The following is a 25,415-nucleotide window of genomic DNA, read 5'->3' as shown; positions in this document are numbered from 1 at the left end:
CATGTGCATTAATATATCTTCTCATACTGCCCTATGAACTGCTTTCCAACATTTAATCTGCTTCTTTTCTTAATTTCTGGATGCTAACACTCAGGTGTTTTAAGGCTCCAGGGAATCCTGTAGTTCCTCAGCTCATAAGGCTGAGGAAGTTCCTACACTTAGGAAAAGGGGCTGTGCATCTTGTCTGATCAAGCTCCAGGACAACTGAATGAACAAAAACGTATCAATTATTCTCTTATTTTTTCATTATAAATTCTCCTCCTCCTATTTATATAACTGTAGTTGGAGATGGGACTGGGGGCCAAGGTGGGAGAAAAATTAATTTCTTGGGCTAAGAGCTTATGGCAAACATATAAAGCTTCAGTTTATTCAGGCTGAGAAGCTTCCCTGTGTAAACACTGGGATTATACAATTCTCTTGCTCCAAAGAGTTGTAGGATTCTCTTTGGCCCAATAGTGAGGGAATATTACAGTTACCAGTGTCTTAAAAATCAGCTTTTTGTAGGCTTTTGGCATAGATATATTATTAGTGTCCAAGTGAGATACATAAATATATTTAGGTAAGCATTTAACAAGTGGATTAAATTAGGTCAGGCAGGAACCTGAATTAGTAATAGTATGAAAACATGTTTTTAATGGAGTCATAGTAGAATGTATTGAGCTGCTGTAATTGTGTTTTTCTGAGTAGTATAGGCATATAACAAACAAGTTAAGGGGTTCCGGGCTGTATTGCCGTGGTCTTGGCATTGTAGTTCCTGACGTTTTGCCAGCAGCTGTGGCTGGCATCTTCAGAGGTGTAGCACCAAAAGACAGAGATCTCTCAGTGTCACAGTGTGGAAAAGATGTTGGCAGGTTCTCCGGCCGTGAAAGCCTTCGACAATACATCAAGTTAAGGGGAATTTTTAACCCATACTTGCTTCCTACCACCCATGCTTTCTCTGTTTTATGATTTAAAATGTTCTGGTGATTTCTGCCTTCTGTTGCCTCCATTTTAAAACTGATCTACAGAAGTTGCTATCCTACAACAAATTTGCATTCCTTATTGCCTCTAGTCCATTGTAGCATATCATTAGAAAGATGGTTCTTCCATTTAACAAAAACTTGCCATTGTAGTCTTCTGTAGTAAGCCTCAATAGTTGATGAAATATATGGTTACTTTCAGACCTGTTTGTAAAATGAAATGTCTTCTTTCCGTGCATCCCCCAACATATTGGACTCTGGGTTGACCTCCAGCACATACCTCAAACATTACCCTGATGCTGTTAGGCAATAATAACTAGGAGATGTCTTTAGAATTAAGGCTGATTTAAATTTTCCATTTTGCAGCATGAATTGGAAAATATTGAACCTACTCAAGGACTGTCCATAGAAGCTTCTGTAGCATTCCTCCAAAGACTAATTGGCCTTGTCGATGTATTAATATTTGCAAGCTCTCTTGGATTCACTGAAATAGAAGCTGAAAAAAATATGTCATCTGGTGGAATTTTACGTCAGTGTCTTCGACTTGGTAAGTAAATAATTGCTTAGAGTTTTAAAAACATGTTCATGAGCATTAGTATTTCAGCTGTGGACATGTGAAAATATATTGCAGGGTGATAAAAATCCATGGGAAATCCCTTCCAACTCAGATTCCACCTTCATGATTCTATAAGCTCTTTAGAGTCTATGTAGTCAAAAATTCCCCTTCTAAAAATTCTTCCTGTAACAGATGCTCAGCAGCTCTCAGCTTTGCTTGCCTCCTGGAGTATGATTGATTTTCATCAGAATGTTGCTTTGGGGAGGGAGGGAGATAACTTCCTTTTTAAAAATTTACAATGTAATTTTTTAGCCTATCCCATAAGGCCCCCCCCCCCAAATTCATGGAAATCCCTATCCTGTCAGTGGATGGCCACGTCTTGCCGATGTACTGATAAAAGCACTTAACCAACAAATTTGCTATTAGAGGTAACAAGTGGATGTCCTGCAAGGAATTGTGAGGATGAGATAAATTATTTAGAAATATCTTCCAATGGTTAAATCTCTTATCTGGGATATTACAAGCTCTTATGGGCTCGAACAGGCCAGTCTGCCACCACTGTCTGGTTCCGCTCCTCCCCTTTATACTACTCTCAGCATTCCATGTTTCTTGGAGCATGGTCTGTCTCCATTGGGTCATTCTGGGATCCCCCCCACCTTTGATTTAATTTACAAGACATACTTTCCTGCATATCTGTGAATTCCTCCGAGTATGTAGATATTTGTATCTTGTCTGTGAGTGATCTGGATTTGCTGCTTTTGTAATTAGCACCAGTCAGCCTCTCTATTGCTAGAGAAGAGTAGTAATGATGGTATGACATAAGCCCCACTTACTCCCCCACTGAGAGACAGATTTTCCCTCCAAAATGGTTAAGATTACTTGCTGTGGCAGGGCAGCCTCTGGTAGCATGTCTCTGTGTATAGGTTAAAGGTCTTTTTGTTTCATACTTTAAAACATATATATTAATGACATATATTCCATCCTAAAATACTTGGTAGGGGAGAAGCAGGAGCCCATGTCTTTTTTAAACTTAAAAGGCATTAGAGGCTGAATACAGTTCAAAAGGAAATAGCAGCTTTATTAAACAGGCAGGGTTGGTATATAGGTAGGCAGAGAAAGAAACACTGAGGTAAATTTGGATTATAGAACTGAATATTTCAGCATTAAGCACAATAATCTTCTTAAAGCTTAGTTTCAGTACATACAGATCTTAAAAGTGAGAGGTTGGCAGTTTGAAAGATTACTTTAACAAGATTTCTTCATAGATTTCACTTTATAGCTTAGGTGTTCTGACTTCACTCATTTTCCTTTACACTAGACCCAGGATCCTCCTCAGAGCCAAAACACCATTTTATAGACACTGGTCAGGAATTATTCCTCTCCAAAAGACATAACCCTGATCACTTGGCTGAAGGGGAGTCTCCTTTTACTACCCACTGCCAACAAACCCCCCCCCCCAGTTCTATCATGTATGTGTAAATTAATGCTGGCTTTTGCACTTAAGTACTTTAACTAAAAATATTCTTTAAACCTACAGCTATCTTAGGGCAAACTTCCTTTTCCCTCACACAGAGGATTATTAGTCTGACGCTTTGTCAGACTCCAAACTTCAGCTCCTTCAGCAATTCTGTCAGCACCAATTGTTACTTTCTCGCTGGCCAGTCACAGAGAGGGGGGAAGCAGCCTGTCAATCATTCTCCCATCAGGCAGTTTTTAAAAACCCTTTCCCTTCCACTCTTTGGGTGCTGCATTTAGTAAAGTTTCTGAGGAAACCAGGGCCCGGTGGGATTTATTATTTTTCCGCTGGGCCTGTAAGACAGAGATGTTCTGCCAGGCATATGGTGGAGGCTAGGTTGGGCCCCCACTGGCTACACTAAAGATCTGTCCACCACCCTACGTATAAGCCAGGGCTTGAAAAGCAGTATTTTATCATCGCCATCTGAAGAGAAGCTGCATTGTATAAAGTTGTTTTAATGTTTTTTTGTATTTAACATTATTTGTATACTGTTTTAATGTTTTTTGTATACTGTTTTATCTGTTTTTAACTGTATTTATGTAAATTGAAATGTTGTACTCTGCCCTAAGCCCACCTGGCAGGGAGGGCGGACTAAAAATCCAATATGATAGATAGATAGATAGATAGATAGATAGATAGATAGATAGATAGATAGATAGATAGATAGATAGATAGATAGATAGATAGATAGATAGATAGATAGATAAAGCTTTCATTTTAAATCCCATTCCATCACAGATGCTTATGCATCTTACCTATTAAACCAGTTTGAATTATCAGATGTATTTACATCACTGACCCATCTAAAAATTTCTAGTGTCTATCTTCTAGCCTCTGCTTCAAAAGTCATCTTGCTCACAAATTATCCAGGTGATCTTAGGCAAGTCACTTTGTCAGCTTCCTTCCTCTGTGTGCTGTATGAAGGTGTAATATTATTAGCCTACCTCATAAGACTGTGAAATGATGTTTGTAAATCATTTTGAACATTTGAAATATGCTGTATTCCAAGTTTTTGTTGTTATTAGTATAAATATTAGAACCATTACTGTGCTAATGTTTAGTAACAGTGCAGTCCTAAGCAAAGTTATCCCATTGATCCAGTGGAATGCAGTTCTTCTTAGAGCTGCACTTTAAAACTTCTTATATAGCTTGTTATGATCTTCACTTTCTTTAGGGTGGATTTTGCTTTAAATCTCCCCCTTACAGCCTCTGGGTAGTTTGCTGCCACCAGGAATATATTATTCCAAAATGTTTTATTTAAATTCTCCCTTTCGTAACGTGTTTGAGCGTCAGGCTCCTTCGTGGTTCTATGTGGCCCTGAGGATAGGAATGGGAGATAACTCTGGGATATAACAAAACACAGTTTATTTTTTTAAGAAGCGTATTGGTTACATAAAAGTCGTTCTTAGTTCTTCTAGTTGCTTCATCCAAACTCATTCACACAGATCTCTTGTAAGGCTTCACACACAGTTAGCCTCTTCAAATAGAGTGAATATATAGTCTCCCAGACACATTCAGTTCAGGGTTCCCCTCAGGTTGCCTTTCCCTCACAAATACATGAACACACTCAGGCTGCACACAGCTCGCCTCTCCTGCCCTAACTGAACCTTTTTCTCTTCCTCAGTAACTGAAAACCGCCTTCACTCCGCCCACTCTGTCATCAACCAATCATATCACTCACTCATCTCTCTCTTTCACCCCCCACTCTTCACCTATCTCACCAAACATTTAAAGACACATGCACCCATTTCTTAAAATCATTACAAATCCCCCCCCTTCTCCTTAAGCGGAACACATCTCTTTTCCAGAAGAGTTGTGTGCAGCTTTCTCCGGCTTAGGGAATGTTTTATTGTCTCTGTAGTTCCAGTTAAGTCCACTTCTCACTCTTCTGTGGTTTTTGGTTTAAAGTCTTGGGTTTCTTTAACTTGCGTTCCTCCTGTGCTGGGGTGTCATCTTCCTCTCTGGGATGTTCCACTGCTGGGCTGATGTCATCTCTCTCTCTGGGATGTTCCACTGCTGGGCTGAGGTCATCTTCCTCTCTGGGATTTTGCTATATGCTGGTATCACTTTTGAGAGTTTTGTTTACAGACGTAGTTGTGCATATACCTTGAATTTTGTTTTTCTTAACAAAACTCTGGTCAGTAATTGAATGTTAACTGAAATTTATTACAGCAGAAAGAAGCCAACAGAAATTTTGCCAATAGGAGTTTGAGCAGTATTCATGTCTTCATTAGGGGTAAAAATGAATCCAAAGACAAGTAAGTTGGAGATAACTTACCAATATATCTAATTCTCAGTGTGGCCAAATCTGTGGATACTTAAATCTGGAGATGGCCGGACAAGTTGGCTTCTTCTACAAACCTGAAAAATGGACCTGTTTGCAGAGAATTCTGTTGTCTAAAAATGAACAAAAAACATCAGGATTAACTCCCCCAGTAACAGAACCAGCAAGAAACGTTAAGAAACAAATGCCCTCAGTGTCTGTTGCTAAGCTACCACAACAGTATTGCTGCCTTCAAACCTTGGTTTCTGATCGTAAAAGACAAGGGGGAAAGGGGCAGGGCTCTTTTCAGGGATGGTTTGGTGTTTAAGAGTGGTGTAATTAGGGCCAGGTCTGGCAGTGACTATTAGGTGACTTGCCATCACCCTACTTGCCTGATTCATCCAGCAAAATGTATCTTTTTCTATTAGTTGTTCATTTTCATAAACACAAGCAAGCAACAAAATTCAAGTCCACTAGCACCTTCATGACCAACGAAAAAATATGGATATAAGTTTCATGAATAACAAAAGCAAATTTTCTTAATAGTTCCCAATATTTCCCATCTTAAACATGTTATGTACCCTTTCATTTTAGTTTGTGCAGTGGCAGTAAGAAACTGTTTGGAGTGTCAACTGCATGCTCAGATGAAACCTAGTGGAGAAAATGTTAAATGTCAGAAAACAGTACAAAGCTTGATAGCAGCAGGAAGATCTGGAGCAAAGGCAAGTATCTTCTGACATTAAACGCATGCAGACATTGATACCGTTATCTCTGTGACCTGATGGATAAGTCTCTGGGGCTTTTTATGTCTATGCAGTAGTTAGAGAGAAAAATGTGGAACTTAAATAACAGAAGTATTTAAACATGTAATTATTTCAAGCTGTTAACATAATTGTTGGGGTTATAAATGCTGTAACTTTTTCAAGATGGAGGGAGAGCAGAGATGAGAAGTGTGTGTGCGAGGTAAATATTTCTAGATTCCTTCTCCCATTTTCCCTGATAGTTCAGTCCTTATTAATGTGCTGAATATTTATCATTTAACCAATTTTGTATTATGCAGGGTGTTCACTTGGTCTTAGTTTTTGTAGCAGTGTGAAAATAAATATAGGTCCATCTATTAATGTTTCTTTTAAAATGCTGGACTGTGTAAAGTATTCTATTCCAAACAGAGTCCAATTGATGTTGTGACTGGAGGAATTTCTCCAATAAGAGATATTGACAGACTTCTGCAGGATATGGATATTAACCGGCTCCGTGCAGTGGTGTTCAGAGATATAGTGAGTTTTTGAACTTTAAAAAACCTTTTTTTTCTATAGCTTGATTTGCTGGGCCAATATAATCATTGTGTGGCAGCCTATGGTGCAGAAATCAAATGAGTGTCTAAGAGAATCATAAAACTCTGTGGGAATAGCAGTACAAGAATTTGGGGTCAGGATGAAAGGCTTAAGATCCCTATAAACTGTTGTCCCTGCAGGTGGCTTCAACTTCATAAGCATCGCCACCTCTTTTTCTTTGTGTCTTTCTGGTTCCTGAAATGTGAATTTTCCAATTTTCATCTTTTATCCTTGAGAATGCCATTTGTATTTTCTCCTTTCTCAGTGCCCAATTCTAGGCCATTAGATTGCTTTGATCATGAATTACATCTTTGTTCCTTGGATAAAAAAGGGTACTTGTAGAACAAAAGGTATATGGTCAGCAGGCATGGTGAACTGAGGTTCTCCTGAGATACAACATCAGCATCTAGGGAGCAAATGTGACTCCTTGAGGAAAGGAGATATTATTTAACTTACAATAGTTTGGGTTTTTTACAGGAGGATAGCAAACAGGCTCAGTTCTTGGCATTGGCAGTAGTATATTTTATATCGGTCCTCATGGTATCAAAATATCGAGATATCTTGGAACCTCAGAATGAAAGGAGGAAGCCTCAATCTGTTCAGCCCCTTAAGGCAACAACAGTAGGTGAGTGCCTTGGATATTTATTTTGCAGTATGTCCGTTTTCAGGCTTTGATTTTTAAGATTATGTTCAAAATAGTCTACTTCAAACCTTTATTTCCATTATTCTGGTTTTGATGAGCACTTCCAGATCTGACAGATACCTATATCGTTGAAACAGTAAAAACTGGTTCATGTTGAATACACTGATTTTAAAAAAAAGATATAAGAAACCACATTTTAAATCTGTGTGACTGCCTCTCCCTCTGTGCCCCGCCATGGCAGCTTTGCTCATCTGAGCAGGGCCTTCTGCAGATACAGTCCTGCAATTGGCAAAATCAACAGATGTTCACACATGTGCTTTTTCTGTGGTAGCCCCCACCTTATGGAATGGCATGCCTGAGAAGGGCAGGTAAACTCCCACACCCCTGGCCTTCTGCGAACTATGCAAAAGGCGGGCTTTCTACCTAGATTATAGGGCTGTGTTGTAAGAAGTATCCCAGAGAGATGCATTGGCAGAGGCAGGGATTATACACTACTCTGTTGAGTACTGGCAGACATGTACCTACTAAGGAGGTTCCACGTTGCTAAACATGCCATGTAATTTAGTTATGTTTGGTTTCAAAAAGATTTCATCTCTGTGTTTGGCTTTATGCTTGTTTTTCAGGTTTTTTCCCTGCTTCCATACCCTATTGTACCTCTTTCACTGAATGCCCTAACCGGTGTTCATTATTGTATTTTGATCAATTAATGTCCTAGCTGTTGATTATATTGTATTTTGTGCAATCCACCTTGGATCTCAATGAAAAAGGTGGACTATTGTTGTTGTTATTTGATGAGGAATTAGTTTACTAGCTCTGAGGGATACTTAGGATCAATCATGCAGAATTTATTTTTCATAGATGATTTTGCTTTGTGCCCAGAATATTAATTTTTAATATTTTTATTGGCTTTGTATGTAGCTAAATATGAGAAGACACCATACTAGTAGTAAGCATCCAGTAGAATTTCTCTCCAGAATTCTATCTTGGAGTGATATAAATATGACCTTTTCTTTATTTGTTGGGTCATTTGACCGAAGGTCTCAAGCTCAAAACTTATAACACACATATCCACAATTTAAAACAACCTACAGTAGTACATACATACAGAATCAGTACAACAAAATTATCATAAATCATCATCTTAATAGTGTATAAAAGCAGAGATAATATATACATTATTTATTCAGAATAAAATATATAAGTATATAATTTTTTTAAACCAGTGCATTGAATATGTATAAAACAGGGGAGGGAAATATAAATACAGGCTTCTCCTATTCATTCCCCTCAGCAATGCAAATAACATTTCAGTGTTGTTTAAGGGAGTTTACTTTTATTAGATACGTTGCTACATAGCACATTAACTCTGGGTCACAATCTGCCAACAGTGGGGCTATTACCCATGATTCCAGGGGGTTTAAGTAATTCAGGAATAATCCAATGGGACCTAGTTGCTTCCCATTGGTGGCAGAATAATATAAGGTGGTCCAGCGTCTCTATTGCACTGGTCACATAGTCACATAGATGATCTGAATATGGAGCTTTGATAAAAACACCTCTTCAGCTCTGCTGGGAAGGAGTTTAGTCTCCTCCGTTCCTCTGTGGGCCCGCAGAGTGGTGGAGGAGGCCGAAAACTGCATTGCCGCCCCTCAAATGCCCCTTGCCACAGGGGCAATTTGAGGGGCGGCAAGGCAGTTTTCTGCCTCCTCCATACCTCCACAGGCCTGTGCAGGGGCAGAGGAGGCTGAAAATGGCCTTCCTGCCCCTCGGGAGGACGCCTCGCCACAGGGGAAGGTAAGGCTGGGGCTGGGGCTGGGGTTTGGGTAGTTTAAAGGGACCTGCTGCTTGCAAGGCAAGAAAGGGCCCTTTAAACTGTTAAAGGCCCCTTTCCCTGCTGCTGCTAAGTGGCCAGAAAGGGGTTCATAACTGGCCCCAGTTCTGTGTCATCTTGTGGTTTTTGGTTTGTCAAAATCCATGAACCATGAACCTCATGTTTCGGGGTTTTTTTTTTTGTTCTTGCCGGTGTCTAGTTTTGAGCAACTGTATTCAGGAGTAAGATGCACCTAGATCCTCTGTGCCATAGCATTTTTTAAAGAAAAGGGTTATAAATTGACATTTGTTGAGAAAACTTCCTGATTTTATTTATCATCAATGGGGTACAATTTTTAAAAAATTAAAACAGTGGGGTTGGGTCTGTTTAAAGTAAACTTCTGATGATTTTTCCCTGTATTTTTCTATCTTTTAAGACACAGAAAGCACTCCTGAAGTTGTTAGCACTCCCATATCTGCAGAGGAGTCAGAAAGTATGGCATCTGTACAAAGAAGAGATTCAGGTATTGAAGAGGAAGAACATCCTGGACCAGGGCACAACACAGAAGCTGTTATAGAAACAGAGGCACCGGGTCTCAGCGTGGGCCCAGATGCAGTCAGTGAAGTATTGTGCACACTTTCTTCAGAAGTGAATAAATCTCAGGAAAGCAGAACTGAGTTGCAGAGTGAGGTGGATGGGAAAGCTACATCCTCTGTATCAGCTGCAAAAAATGTCAACGTAAAAGATATCCTAAGAAGCTTGGTTAGTGCACCCGCAGATGGGACAACAGCGGATCCTACCGTTCTACCGCCAGCTTTCCTTGGTGTCCTTGGGGATGCTGCTGCTGAACAGCCTGTACAATTTCGGTCCTTTGACAGGTAAGGGATTAAACTTTGACAGCTGATTTTGTTTAAAATGATGTACAGTGTAAGATATAAAATGGATCTGATGCAGAGGTATACGGAATTCTCAAAATATTATTTTATTTAGGTTATTTATAGTCCGCCTTTCTCATTGAGACTCAAGGTGGATTACACAGTACTAGTCAATATAATCAAAAGCTAGGACTTTCAGTGAAGAAATACAATAGGTTATGCATTGCAGAAATTTGGAAACAAGAATAAATCCAAACATTCTCAAAGGCGTTGTTTTGAAATACCTGTAAAACGCTTTTTGATAGAGACATTTCTCATCTATATATTTATAATCAAACTAAAATTTTAAAGGTTTCAGTAAATTCAAGAGTTTGGTTGTAGCACTGGTAGTGTCCATGTTTTATTTCATAGGTTTAATTAGGATTGCAACCTGAATCATATAATTTAAAAGTCAAAGCACATATCTGAATGAAAATAGTAAGGTATTAAATAACCTACAATACTGCCTAATAAAAACTATTTATTTCAACCATGTGTGGAGTGGCAGCTGCATGACTTGGACTTGACCCCCGTGTCATTCTCCCAGCTGGGAGGAGAAACAGGAAACCCACCCACCCCAGAGTTCCCCTGTCAGCCTCCTTCACCTCCTCCACAGGCCCACTTACCTGGCCACGGGATGCTGAGGAGCTTGTCTTGGAGGCCAGAGGATGGAGAGAGGCATGAGGGAACCAGCTGCAAGCCGAGGCCTCTGGAAGCGCGGTAGTGGCCACTGCTACCATAGTCCCAGGGCTGGGCAGAGCTGCCGCCAAGGACACCTGAGGTGCCACCGCTCCAACTGTTAGAGAGACGTCACTGCTGCTACTCCTCATGCCTCCTGAAAGTGGGACACATGAGAAAGCTGCCTGGGGGCTGGTGGATATGTCCCACACTGGCAGCAGGCTGTTGAGGCTTCTCTGGGCCCAGACACCACAGGGTTCAGCGAGTGGTGATGTGCTGGGGACAGCTACACCCAACACCATTGGGCTGTGCGTAGCCAGGGTGGGGTCCAGGGGAGGTGAGTGGACTGAGGCCCAATTGGCCCCACAATGGGGCCATTGGACACAGGGCTTAGAGAGAGGGCCAGCCAAGCTTGAGTGGCAGATCAACAGCCTGTCACCCTAACTCTGGCCAGGTACATATAGTAGGGCTAATGAGGGCTAATGAGGCACCAGGGGGGATTGGCTGCCTCCACAGAGAGGAACATGAAATGGGTGCTATAAAGTGAGGCTGGAGAAGAGAGTGCTGGCATGACTGAGTGAGCAACATGTCACTACACAGCAGATAAGAGAAACCAAGTGGCACAACCCACTTTCCTACCCCAAATCTGAGGCTTAGGGAGGACTCTTGACACATCCAGCAAGGTGGCAGAGGGCCTTAACAGCACAGCAGGCAACGCGATCACATCATGAGAAGACAAGATTCTCTGGAAAAATCAATAATGCTAGGAAAAGTGGAAGACCGAAAATGAGATGGCTTGATTCAATAAAAGAAACCATAGAAAAATGGCTCTATAACTTTCTTTTTAGAACATTGTCACCTGAACATTAGCAGAGAGCATCCCCCTAGGTACAATTTGCAGTTTTCTTTCTGTGAGTAACAACAAAGACAACAAAAAACCCACAGGAAATATACTAATTTTGTCATGTGGGCTGCTTTTTAAATCGAATATAACATATTTGGGGTAAAAAATCTGGCATAAGACAACATAGAAAATATTGATTTATTATTATTCAATTATTATTCTTCAATAATATGCCTGTACTTTGATAGTGCTTTGTTGAAAGAGAATAAACTTAACCAATGCCTGTAACATGTTGAACCGCATACATGAAAGAGAAATTGAAGGAGGTAGGCATGGTGGCTTGAGAAAAGAAATGGGCTGAACTCAAATACCCCTTTCTTAAAGATGGATTTAATACATTAGAAACTATTACCCATTTCAGGATTATGCTACAGAATTAATGTGTTTCCTCACAAAATTATAATGAAAGCCTTTGTTCCAAGCTGTTATCCTAATGCAGGGGTTCCCAAACTTTTTGAACCTGGGAGCTCCTTTGAAATTTTGACACAAGGTGGTGAGCACAACCACAGAACGGCTGCCATGGGAGGCAGAGCCAACCACAGAATGGCTGCTAGAGGAGGTGGAGCCATGCTAGTGTTGCCAGGTCCCCTTATCCTCCTGTTGAGGCGGGGGTGCTCACCTTCTCTTTATTTTTCTTCACTCAAGTGCTCCTATGCCTGTGCAATGACTTCCGGGTGATGTCATGGCACAGGAGAATGCATGCGTGCTTCACAACGGGCCTAATTTGGGCCCAAACAGGCCCAGGTTGGCTCGTTTGGGGCCTAAACTGGCGTGCTGCAAAGCATGGGAGTGCTCTCGGGGCGGCACAATAATGTCACTCTTGGGAAGTCACATTGTTAAACCACCCTGGGAACGCTCCTGGAAGTCCTGTTCCTGCGCTTCCCCCCACCCCCACTGGCCAGGTGAGTGGTGGCAGGGGGCAGAGGGTGGGAGCAGGGGATTCCCCGCTCCCACTGGGGGACTGGTATCCCTAAGCCACGCAAACAAAGGAAGTCCAAGGGCAGGGGTCAAAATTAGTCATTTTTAAAAATGCACTGGGAAAGAGGAATGAAAGAGAATAAAATTAGCACTGTGGTATCAGCTGCTGCCAAAGCAACATTATTTTACTTTGCATAGTCAATCAGAACTCCAGTGGTGAATCACAAGCCCTGATGGGCAGGAGCCCTTCCTCTCCCGCCCCAATTTTTTAAAAACACTTGGTGGGCACCAGTAAAAGTGTTGGTGGGCACCATGTTGCAGACTCCTGTCCTAATGTGTTTCAGGAATTTGTTGGGTTTCCCCCCCCAATATAGTAATAGATCTTCTACATGATATTGGGTGTCTAATTCAAGATTACTTGTTTTGTAAGAATTATACTTCAACTAAATTGCTTTATATATACCAGCATGGTGTATAGTTGTTGTAATGTATACAAAGCAGCCTCTAAGGGACAGCTTTCTGCTTTGCATGTTCTTCACTCTTGGCCCTTCAGGGCTCCTGTAGCAAATTGGTGGCTGCTGAGGCTGGACTGAGAGGCTGATTCAAATGCAGCTTGAGCCAGAGTGAGAGCTGAATAAAAACCTGTTCATTGTATACAAAGCGGCATGTCTGACACGCCGTGTCCTGGTGTTCAAGAAGATACAACATACGCCGATGAGGATAAACAACCGGCCTCAGAAGGGTGTGTTTCTCTGTTTTTTGGTTGATATAGTAAATAATTCCTCAAGATAGGAGAAAATGGCTACCACTATGGGACTGTCTCACAATTTGATCTGTGGCAACATATTTGCGAGGAGTACCATGAAATTATCACACATTTTTTCACTGCAGACGTTGTGACAGATGAGGATAAAAAGAAAGCAATTCTGCTCTACAGGCTGTGGTCTTCCACTTATAGTTTAATGAGAAATCTGTCACTACTTGACGCTATCTGAAAAACTCAGTGGTAAAAATTTTGGAGAGTTGCTGAATTTGTTGAAGAACCACTTTAATCCTGCTCCTAGTGAGATAATGGAGCATTTTATATTTAATTCACGATCCAGAAAGTCTGGGGAGTCCATAGGGGAGTTAATGACCGAACTGAAGAAGCTCTTTCAGAACTCCAATTATGGTGCCACATTGATACAGATGTTAAGGGATTGGTTGGTCTGTGGAGTAAATGATGAGAAAATCCAGGGGCAACTACTGTCTGAATCCACCTTGACCTTTGATTCGGCTTTGATGTTGGCCCTGGCTATGGAATCTGTGACTAAAAATGTACAGGACTTGCAGGCATCACCCCTACGCCAGGAAGAGAAGGATCCCATGCTGGGGATGCTTGAACATGTTTTGAAAGGGGGAGGGGTGGAATTGCCTTTTCCCTAGTTAATGTTCCCTGTTGGTGTTGCTGTTTATTTTTCACATTTTTCCAATTCTGGTGTGTTGGGGGGATTTTGGAATGCTGTGTGTTGCTTATTGCTGGCTTTTCTTGGGGGCAGGGGGATTTCTTTTTCACTGTAAGAGGTGTTTGGTTCTGCACTGCAGTTGTTGGCTAGTGGAGTTTTGGGACTAATGCAGTGGTTGTTGTCTGGTGGGGTTGTTCTTGTTGTTGTTGCCCTTGGTGAACTTTTCATAAGGCTTTTAAAGTAGGTTAGGTGCAGGTTCTGCTGCTGTGCTTGGTTCTGTTCTGTGGTGTTCCCCCATTGGCCCTGGGTTCTGTTCGACTTCTGTGAGTGTTGTTTCTGTTTGGCTTGCTATGGTATCTCTTGCTTCAGTTTGGTTTTGGGATTTGCTGGTTTGACATGATTCTCTGGTTTGATGTTGGTTACCTTGCTTTGGCTCTGTTGGACTTGGTTGTTTGTTCAGCTTGTATTGGGGCTTGCATTGAGAAGTTGCTTTTGGCTAGGGATTGCCCCTTTGCTTAAGTTTTCTTTGCCTGGAAAGCCCTGGAAATGTTTCCTCCTTAGGAAATAATAGAGAGTGGCTGGAGGCAGCTTGTTTGGGGGCCCATAAAATTGTAGGTCCAATTTTCCTGAAACTTGGGGGATCAGAAAATTTGGAGGACTTTTCTTGAAAAATGTCCCCACTCCCCCTCAGATAGTTTTCGTCATAGGGAATAATGGTGGATAAATTTAGGATTCTCTAATTTTACCAAACCAGATTTGATCTGGATTTCAGGGATACTGAATTTTTATGGTATTCCTGATACCTGGATCTAGATCAAACGGATTTTTTTTGATGTACACCCCTAGTCATGTCCAGTGATATCACATTTAAATTTTTACATTATTTATAGTCCACCTTTCTCACTGAGACTGAAGGCAGATTACATAGTGTGGGTTAGTACCATCAATTTCAAGGACATTTCAATAAACAATAGGGATTTTTTTTCTGCAAAGATTTAAACTAGCAGAAATCCAATACATAGTTGAGGAAATGCTGAAAAAGTATAAGCAATTCTAAGAATAACATATTGATCCATCATAGAACTACCCACTAGAATCATATTTCAAGCAAAAGATAGTACATAGTAGAGCATAATAGTAAGGTCTGTGGTCCTTATCTTTTTACTGATTCATGTCTGAGACTACTTCCTTACAGTGCAGCCCTTCTATCTGAGTAAAAAGCCCCTTTGAATAATTCAGGTTTGCAACATTTGTAGAAAACCAGGAGAGTGGGAACTTTCCTAACCCTTTCAGGCAGGCTTTTCCATAAGGTGGGGCCTCCACAGAGAGTGCACATATATGGGCAGGTATTGATTTTGCCCATGTGCAAGGTGGCACCTGTAGAAGTCCCTGTTCAGATAAGCAAAGCTGCTGTGGCATACAGGGAGAGAAATGGTCCCACAGATGTGCTGGGCCAAGGCCGTGAAGAGCTTTGTATGTGATAGCCAATACCTTGAATTGAGCTCTGTAACTTGTTGGTAGTCAGTGTAGTGACTGCAGAATGGGAGTAATATTCATTTTCCTAGCTCCTGATAGTAATCGAGCCACAGCATTCTGCACCAACTGGAGTCTCTGAGATAACTTAAGAGGAAACCTGTGTACAGTGTATCATAGTAATCAAGTCTCTGTGGTACTATGGCATGGATCCAGGTGGCCAGATCGGTCATGTTGAGGTAGGGAGTCTTCTTCCAAGCTAGACTGAAGTTGTAGAAAGCATTTTTTTTGGTGGCTGCCTTAACTTGCTTTTCTAGCAGTAGTGCTGAATCCAATATAACCCCAAAGCTCTTAACTGCAGGGGTTAGATGAACTCCATCAGAAGTTTGTCTAACAGTGTCCTTCAAAAGCTCTCCCTCCCCCATGAGTAACTCTTCCGTCTTTTCTGGGTTCAGTTTCAATTGGTTAGCTTTCAGTCATTTGACCCCAGCAGTCAGGCAGTGACCCAAGATTTCGATTTGGATAGTGAGATATAGATCTGGGTGTCATCTACATACTGATGGCCTCCAATTCCATAGCTACAAATGAGTTCTCCTAAAGGTTGAATAGAGGTTGAATAATAGAGGTTGAATAATAACAAATAACATGGGGGATAGGATTGTGCCCTGTGAAACCCCACAAGATAATTCCCACTCTGGAGACAGCTGGTCTCTGACAGTGTCCCTTTGGTCTGCTCCATGAGAAATCATATAAGTCAGGCCAAGACACATAATTTGATACTCATTTCTGCCTCCAAATGCCTCAACAAGATGGCATGATTTGCTGTATCAAAGACTGCAGATAAATACAGGGAGAGTAATAACAAAGCATGTCCTTTGTCTATATTTAGATGGCGGTCATCCACTAAAGCTGCTAGCGCCGTTTCCATCCCATAGCATGGCCTGAATCCATACTGAAAAGGGTCCAAATCACTAGAATTACCCAGGAAAACCTGGAGTTGGTCAGCTACTGCTTTCTTCAATAGCTTTTCCTAGAAAGGACAGATTAGAGACTGGGCAATAATTGGCCATGTCATTTTTGTCTAGGAATTTTTTTAAAAAAATGGTCGATGGTTAACTGCCCGTTTGAGTGGCTGAGGAAAGATGCCCTGAGTTAGTGACTGATTTACAATAAACCTGAAGGGCTTATTTATGTGGTCCAGACTTAATTTTAACAGTCAAGATGAACAAGGATCCAGCACACAAATAGTGGCTTTCACCAATATCCTTTCAAGATCCCTTATTGTAACTGGTTCAAAGTGGTCGATATGTGAACCAGACAGTGGTCCTTTCAGTCATTTATGAGCATTCGCCTCGATTGCAGTGGCTCAGCATGGCATTCTCCACATTCGATACTGTCCAAGGCAGTTTAATTTTGGCATCTTGTTTTTCATTTTAGACTGGCTTTGAAGCCTCGGCGCAGTTTTGGGCTTTTACAGCTTTGTAATTCACATCACACTTTTTTTTTTAAACTTTGAGCATGCAACATTGCAATGTTGGAACCCATCCCCCCTGCTTTTGCTGATTGGGCTGTCCCTTGTCCACTGGAAAGACAATCGGTGGCAGAGTTCTGGGGGAAAACATGTACCACTCTCATTTATTTATTTTTAAAGCCAAGTCAGGAAAGGGTTAAAATGCTACTGCTTCTTTCCATTGCTGCCACTTTGATTCACAAATGCTGTGAGGGAGGGAAAAGCAGCCATTTAACCCTTATCCTTACCTGGCTTTTAAAGCCAGTAGAAATAAGGAGTAACATTACAACACTTTCCTGGCTTTGAAGAAAAAAAAAAGAATGTGCTCATACCACTGAGGGAGGAAGGGGAAAGCAGCCATTTAACCCATTCCTGGCTTTTAAAGCCAGGAGTGTATACATATTAATATTTCAACACAGCAAAGTTACAAGTCATTCCTGTTTTTTTTTTTTTTTTTAAAAGAGAGATTGTGTGCATACCCTAGAGGGAGGAAGAGAAAAAGCAGCCATTTAACCCTTTCCTGACTTTTAAAGCCAGCAGGGAATAAGCAGCAAGGTTAGGAATTGTTCTTGGGTTTGAAAAAAAAACCAAGAGAGTGGCTGAATCCACATGCCCTCGGAGCATCCCAATGTTGCGCTAAATGTTTGCTAAACACCCGGAAGTATAGCGTCTTTCTAGCGCGATTCAGAAACCACACTAGAAAGACGCTATATTTCCGGGTGTTTAGCGAACATTTAGCACAATGCTGGGATGCCCCGAGGGTGTGTGGATTCAGCCAGTGACTGCATTCTCAGGAGAAAGGAAGCCAGTGGAGAAGCAGCCTTATGACACCTCGCTCTACAGAAAAAAATGGCAGAAAAGGAGTTTAGAGAGCTGAGGAGGGTGGGAGTGGTTAATTCTGCACAGACCAAGAAAAGGAGAGGAGGGAGAAGAGAAGCAAAAGGGGAATACCTTTAGGATATCTTTAACAACTGGGCTGGTCATGAACTAGCTGATATAATGGTTGTGGAGAAATAATGTTTCTTTGCTGCTCTCACTACTGCTTGATAGGTTTTCCAATTGGCTTTGTAGCTCTAGCTGTTTCAGTGTGAGTTTTCCACCAATGTCTTTCTAACCACCTTCCAGCTCTCTTTAGGTCACCCAGCTCCATGGTAAACCATGGGCTTCCATCCCAAGGGTCGGAAAGGTCAGTAAGGAGCAGTGTTGTTAATAGTTTCAAGGAGCTTTGCAGTCTAAGCTCCTATCACAGTCTCAATAGAGCATGTGTCTCAAATCCTAAAATCCACATAGATTAAAAATCAGCTCCTCCCCTTCCTGTGAGGTCACTCCCACCAAAGGTCAAATTTAAAATTTTCTCCTAATACAACTTTTTCCTTTTTATCCCACCATATATCACTTGATGGATTTTGTATGCATCTGTTCTGTATGCTCTTTGTTTTAATCATTACACATGTGTGCTGGTCTACTTACATATGTTTGTGCCATTAAGTCACAATTAATTTATGGTGACCCCAGCATGGGGCTTGCAAGGCACATGAGAAGCAGAGGTAGTTTGCCATTGCTTTCCTCTGCAGAGTCTTCCTTGGTTTTCTCCCATCCAAGTAGTGGCCCTGCTTGGCTTCTGAGATCTGATGAGATTGGGCTATTGTGCTGGTCTAACTTGCTGCTATCCAGTTATGTTCCACTCAGCCTAAAAAGAAAAAGCTCTCTAAAAATTGTCTTTAGGTTTTTCTCAATGTTAAGGAGAAAAATCCACTCTGAAGACCCATAAGAGAATGCCAGCTTAACAGCTGTCTTATCCCTCTTTCAATCCTCTAACAGTCTCTGGCCTTTAGTGTCTTTACAGGCAACAATCAATAAATTTCTCCAGGTCTCTGTGGTATGGAGAACTAGAAGTCCTTGAGCATCCACCATCTGTAGCTGCTCTGTTTCTTCCATGGTAATGTACAAAACATTTTCCAAAACTGCCATTTCCAGGAAAACTGCTCTCCCTAGAGATCAGGTGTAATTCTAGAAGTCCAGACCCCCACAATCAAGTTGGTAACCCTCTCTGCATCACCCACCTGTATATTCTTCTTTTTTTACCAAACTATGACTTTATATAGATAGTGGATAAAATAGCCATAATTGCAGGTGCTTAGTGTAACGTAGCAAAGACTACATTGGAATGAGTGACACTGCAGATATACAAAAGGCATTTTATCAGTACTATACAAATCCGTATAAGAGTTGTGTCAGTGGAAAAAATAGATGAATATATTAATAAACAGAAGTGATGACATTGTATTCTTGATGTCATATCTGTTCGTCATTAACTTGCTTATTTATAAATCACAATACATTAAGTTAGAGAAGGCAATTGGCCATTGACTAAAGCACCTTTGTGAGTGCAGAATTCAGAATTCTTACTTTAAAATTATGTGAAAAGCTAAAGAAACTGACAATCTATAAATTGTGTTAAAAGTTATTCAGCTTCCATGGAAAAACATGTTTTCTCTCAGATGACATCTACTGTTATAGTTTTGGGTTGCGGGTGGGTGGAATAGGTTATGACCTTTATTCAGGAAACTAGCTACATTCAAAAGGAGGTTTTCATCTCTAGGGACACACTAAGATACTAACACTACAGTGGGAAACTTTGGACAAGCAGACTTCAGGATGCTCTGTGGATCTTACTGTGTCTGGTTTATATTTAATGTATTGTCTGGTGTGGAACACAAGGCCTAGTGAGTTAACGTTTTTCATTTTTGTAAAAAAAAAAAAAAGGGACACCTTGTTAAAAGTTTTTTTCCCATATAGCAGTTTTACAGCAAAGTATCTCTGGGAATTTCAAAGCATCTCTCTGATCCTGCATTTATCTCAGGAATGTTGTGTCAGAAATCAAAACTCTCCTCATATCTTAAGGATTATCAACTTTCCAGCCATAGCTGGAGAATATACAGTAACAGCTATGTGAGTGAAACCTTGCTGAAAGACTGCCAGGTTGTGGGTTTTTGCAAACAACAAGGTGCATATGCTCGTTCCCATGCCAAAAATTACTCTTTTATCTTACGTGAAGATCCAATCTGGTGATTAGTGGGTGCCAGGGATTTATCTTGATAAAAGTTCAAGGCCCGGTCTGGCTCTTTCATTAAGCCAGTAGATACACTGAATTAGCAGACTATTTGCAGTGTTTGTTCTTTATGACCTTTAAAGAATAAAAAAATATATTTTGTGCTGAAATTACTAATCATAAAAATGTGTAAATTTGAAATGTTTATCAATCTAATTTTTTTGAGTACTTCAGTTACTGTTGCAAATAATGATTCTTGTATAAAGTATTTTTTAAATGTAGATGAAATTGTGATATTAATTTCTTCATACTGTAAAAAGTAGTTTTGGCCCCCTCCCACAGTAAGTTTGTTTAAAGATTTAGTTTTAAGTATGAAGAGCTCATTAATCTCTTTCAAATTCTGGAAACCAACTGACCTATGTTATTTTTTCTTCCTTTGTTGTATTGGACTAAGAAGAAAAACTAACGGAGTCAATAAAAATGACTATGACACCCCCTCTCCTCTGCCTGTTGGGATGTATAATTTGCAGTTTAAGTGAGGCTTCAAGTGCATGTACTTGCCCTAGTAGTACTTCAAGTGGGACTTGCACCAAAGACCAGGTGCGTCTCTTTCAATCAACAGGATAAAACCCAGCCCTTCACCTTTCCATACCCCTTCCCCAGAGGCCCAGGAGTTGCATTAACTTTTAGTAGTCCATGACTCAGCTTACACCATGAAATAGACCATCCTCACCTAAAGCAGTTGCATCTAGGAAATTAGTTACCAGGTGGGATTGTTTGTTTGTTTGTTTGTTTGGAAGTGGCATGGTGTGCTGGTTTATAGAGAAGTAAGGGTATAGAAATCTGCAGTGTCTGCAATAACTGCTGAGCAGGAAGGAAAAGACTGTCGCCAGAGTCCTGTTTCTAACAAGGCAAGTTTTCCCATCTCTCTCTAGGTCTTGCGCTCTCAGGTTTATCTCAAATTACCTCTATATGATCCACAGCATGTCACTTAGTCTTTTAAATATTTTTTTCTTTTTCTTTCATAGTAATGTCTTTAAAATCTGCATAGTAGAGGCAACATTCAGCCTCCTCAAACTATCGCATCCCCAATTCCATAGATAGTAATCTAACAATATTATTTTATACTCGTTTAAGCTTCTGAAATATTTTCAAGGGTAGTTCAACATAGTACTAGATCATAGCATGGATAACCATGATCAAATTGTACCTGCTGAGGAAAAGTTTTTTGTGTTGCACAGGACATATGCTCCTTTTTCTATCAATCCAGATCTAAAAGTAACCTCAAGATGCAAATGTACTCCTTTAGACGAAGTGCATTACCACCCAGAACAGGCTCTCTTCATATTCTTTCACCAGTTTTATTATCGACTAATAGCGCTCCAGTCTTGCATAGAATGAACTTGTTTATTTGTTGTGATCCTGCCCATTACTGCATGCAAACAGTGATCTAGGATACCTTCTGGCTCACCTGACTCAGATGGAAACAAAAAATTGAACTGAGTGTTGTCCACATACCGGTAATACTGTACTTCAAATTCCAGGACAAAGTCTCCCAGCAATTTCATGTAGATGTCAAGCAGCAGGGACACAGGACTGAATCCTGTGTTAAAGCATAGCAAAAACATCACAGTGTGGAGCAACTAACCCCTAGTGCTTCTTCTGGTAATTATTAGAGCACCACTTCCCATTTCAGACAGACAAACAAGAAGGATGCCATGGTTGATGGTATCTGTGGAGATATCACCTTGAAATTCCATGTAAAACTTACAAATGTATACAAAGAGTATAAGCTATGGTTATGTATGGAAATAAGAAATAAGGTTTGTTAATAGTATTGTCGAAGGCTTTCACGGCCGGAGAACGATGGTTGTTGGGGGTTTTCCGGGCTGTATTGCCGTGGTCTTGGCATTGTAGTTCCTGACGTTTCGCCAGCAGCTGTGGCTGGCATCTTCAGAGGTGTAGCACCAAAAGACAGAGATCTCTCAGTGTCACAGTGTGGAAAAGATGTAGGTCATTTGTATCTACTCAGGAGGGGTGGGGTTGAGCTGAGTCATTCTGTAAGAGTTTCCCAGGGTGTGGAATGCTAATGGCGGGAGGCTTCACTGAATCCTGAGGAGGTTCTTTTGCATATGGATTGGTGCTTGATGTGCTAATCTTCTCTGCAGGGCTATTGTCGGGTGTGGAGTGTTTTGTTGGCCTGGTGTTTTTCAGAACTGGAGCCCATGCTCTGTTCATTCTTAAGGTTTCTTCTTTCCTGTTGAAGTTTTGCTTATGCTTGTGAATTTCAATGGCTTCCCTGTGCAGTCTGACAAAGTAGTTGGAAGTGTTGTCCAGTATTTTGGTGTCCTGGAATAAGATACTGTGCCCTGTTTGAGTTAGGCTATGTTCAGCCACTGCTGATTTTTCAGGCTGTTCAAGTCTGCAGTGTCTTTCATGTTCTTTTATTCTTGTCTGGATGCTACGCTTTGTGGTCCCGATGTAAACTTGTCCACAGCTGCAGGGTATACGGTATACTCCGACAATAGCCCTGCAGAGAAGATTAGCACATCAAGCACCAATCCATATGCAAAAGAACCTCCTCAGGATTCAGTGAAGCCTCCCGCCATTAGCATTCCACACCCTGGGAAACTCTTACAGAATGACTCAGCTCAACCCCACCCCTCCTGAGTAGATACAAATGACCTACATCTTTTCCACACTGTGACACTGAGAGATCTCTGTCTTTTGGTGCTACACCTCTGAAGATGCCAGCCACAGCTGCTGGCGAAACGTCAGGAACTACAATGCCAAGACCACGGCAATACAGCCCGGAAAACCCCCAACAACCAACCTTTGTTAATAGTGTTGGGGTAGAAGTTGTGTAGCTTTGTGTTGGGGTAGAAGTTGTGTAATGGTTCCCAAGGTAACAATGGAATGTAGGCCTCTCATGGCAGCATGCTGAGCAACAGAGCTGCTTCACAGTTACTGTAAACATGGGAGTAGTAACTCTCTGCGTCATCAAAAAAGAGGTCATAAATGATTGGTTGTTTGATGGACACCCTCTCCACTCTCAATGATTAGTCAGTTAGTGGACATTCTGTTAACTCTGATTTCTCCATAATTATGAACTAATGTGTTGTTGCCTGAAATGCAGTGAATATTGACTGGCTGAAAGTCTTGGCCAAAGAGTATGTGTCCAGATACAGCCTTGCTGAAAGAGAGTGAGCTGTCAAAGACTGAAAGCCGCAGCAGCAGAAGAGCTGCAGGAAGAGAAGAAGCCTGCGGTCTGGCAGTTTGACTGGAGAGTAAAGAACCTGAAGTAAAGAGTGGAGACTTCCAGGAGCAGAATTTTGGTGCTTCATTCTAGTTAGTGTCTTCAGGGAGTGGCCCGTACCAGAAAGAAGGAATTACTGGGTTGAGAAGCAGTAGTGGTTGCAGCAGTATTCAGAGCAGCCAGAAAAGAGCTCAGCCACAAAGAAGGCTTCAGAGTAAAACAAACAGGTGCACTATAAGCACTGACTTGTGGAGGACACTGGATTTGAGAGTGATTGGCTATTTGAATTTAATTAGGGAGTGAGCTAAAAGAAGAATTGTCACCTCTTGTAATTGCAATAATTTTAAAAATATATCATTTACATTAAAATGTCCTGTTAAGTAACCATAACACATTTATAACTTTAGTAAATAATTCTTAATGTGTTTATGGTTTTGTTCATATCAACTTGTGTTCTCAGTGCATGCTTATTTATTTTATTTATTTATATCATATTTGTATTCCGCCCTCCCCACAAGTGGGCTCAGGGTGGATAACGACCTTAAAATTATTTTAAAATGTTCCATATTAAAACATTAAAAAATCATATAAAAATAGCAGCATTCTTTTGCCTGATGGCAGCAATACAGCTAATAACCAACAATACAGCAGTACAACTGGATATAGCAGCACAGTAACAGCAGCTGAAAAACAAACAGTGCAGGGCAACTTTCACAGGGAGAGGGGTAGATGTTGCATCCTCCAGCCAGTGGAGACCCAACCTCAGCCATGAGCTTGGTGGAACAACTCTGTCTTACAGGCCCGGCAGAAAGATAGTAAATCCTGCTGGGCCCTGGTCTCAGTAGACAGAGCGTTCCACAAGGTAGGAGCCAGGACTGAAAAAGCCCTGGCTCTAGTTGAGGCAAGGCGGGCCTCCTTGGGGCCAGGGATAACAGTTGTTTTTCTCCTGATCGGAGAGTCCTCCGGGGAATATACGGGGAGAGACGGTCCCTCAAGTGCTTTCCTACATTCCTGCACTTAAATTATATACCAAGTTACGCTACAGTGTATTTGACTTTTGATGAGGAGAAGGAGGACTGAGTTGGGAGTCGGGACTCTTGATGTAAATGTTTTCAAAAGGTTTGTTACTAGCACAAGGAGTTTACTAAGGCATTGAAGTGATAGACTGAAGCTGCAGTGTGTGGGTGAGGGAGCTTGTGCCATTTTCTTGCTAAAATTTACCACCACAAGCTGCTTTTGTTGCCCCTAAGGAAAATGTATGTGGTTTCACCTTTTAAATTCAAGCACCAATGTCTTCATTGTGTTAAAAGAGAACATCTAGAAAAATAATCATGGAACTGCATGCATTTTAAAACATCAAACAACTGTGCTGTGTATTCTAGGGTACAAGTAATGTGTGGAAGCAACATGGGATGAGATGCCACTTGCTAGCCCCTTCTCCACCTGTGTGTGTTTGTGTGTTTAGAATTTCACTCTTTCCTCCTCTGCTATGTTCCTGTGGAAAATGCCACACTGAACCTGCTGGGGAAAAAATACAACTTCAAATATCAGCTCCAGTAGCTGCATTTGGAGGAAAGAAGTTTGTTTAAAATTATCAAAGGACTAAAAGTAACACATACTTCTGCCCTGTTGCAAGTAATATATCACCTTAGATACACTTATAAGGTTTGTGTAATGTTCTATTCTAAACAGTTGCCTTTATTTCTTTAAAAAATCAATTTCAGGGACTCTATGCAAATTAATATATGGAATGGCAAATATTGTTATAATTTTTATACTAATTTTACTATAGGATTATAGAGACCATTTCGATAAAATGCATGATCTGAAATTGATTGTTAGTAGTTGAACATTTAGAAAACTTGATAGGGCGTATCACTAGAATCCTTTTGTCTCTTTCAGCCAATATTCAGTTTGGTTTTCTGTGTTCATACGCAATGAGTAAAGTAATATGTCTTCACTGTTGTGTCCTCTTACACAGCAACATGATGGGAGTTAATATTGCTCTGACCTTACAGTTAAGATGCATTTTTGATGGCTAAGCTCCACTATTTATGACCTGTGTTTATTTGATTTTCTGTGTGCCAGTGTTTGTGTTGCATTTAACTTTTCTTATATCTAGAGATCACATTGATGAGGCAATCTGCTTGAAGGTGCTACTGTTTTTACAAACTGGGAAATAAA

The 25,415-nt window shown here is 40.9% G+C and overlaps 1 protein-coding gene across 3 annotated transcripts in view; it reads left to right on the top strand.

Moving 5' to 3' along the window:
• LRBA (LPS responsive beige-like anchor protein) overlaps positions 1–25,415 on the top strand; it is a 602,029-nt gene that overhangs the window by 119,225 nt on the left and 457,389 nt on the right. For all 3 annotated transcript variants that reach the window (XM_054990072.1, XM_054990073.1, XM_054990070.1), the window contains exons 26-30: positions 1,326–1,506; positions 5,889–6,016; positions 6,464–6,571; positions 7,106–7,253; positions 9,518–9,959. In XM_054990072.1, the coding sequence (XP_054846047.1) occupies positions 1,326–1,506; positions 5,889–6,016; positions 6,464–6,571; positions 7,106–7,253; positions 9,518–9,959 (1,007 nt within the window). The remainder of the gene's footprint in view (positions 1–1,325; positions 1,507–5,888; positions 6,017–6,463; positions 6,572–7,105; positions 7,254–9,517; positions 9,960–25,415) is intronic.

The sequence above is a fragment of the Eublepharis macularius genome, chromosome 10, assembly GCF_028583425.1.
Source record: "Eublepharis macularius isolate TG4126 chromosome 10, MPM_Emac_v1.0, whole genome shotgun sequence".
Classification (NCBI taxonomy): domain Eukaryota; kingdom Metazoa; phylum Chordata; class Lepidosauria; order Squamata; family Eublepharidae; genus Eublepharis; species Eublepharis macularius.
Note: the sequence above shows the minus strand (reverse complement) of the source record. Positions and strands in the feature narration are given on the sequence as shown.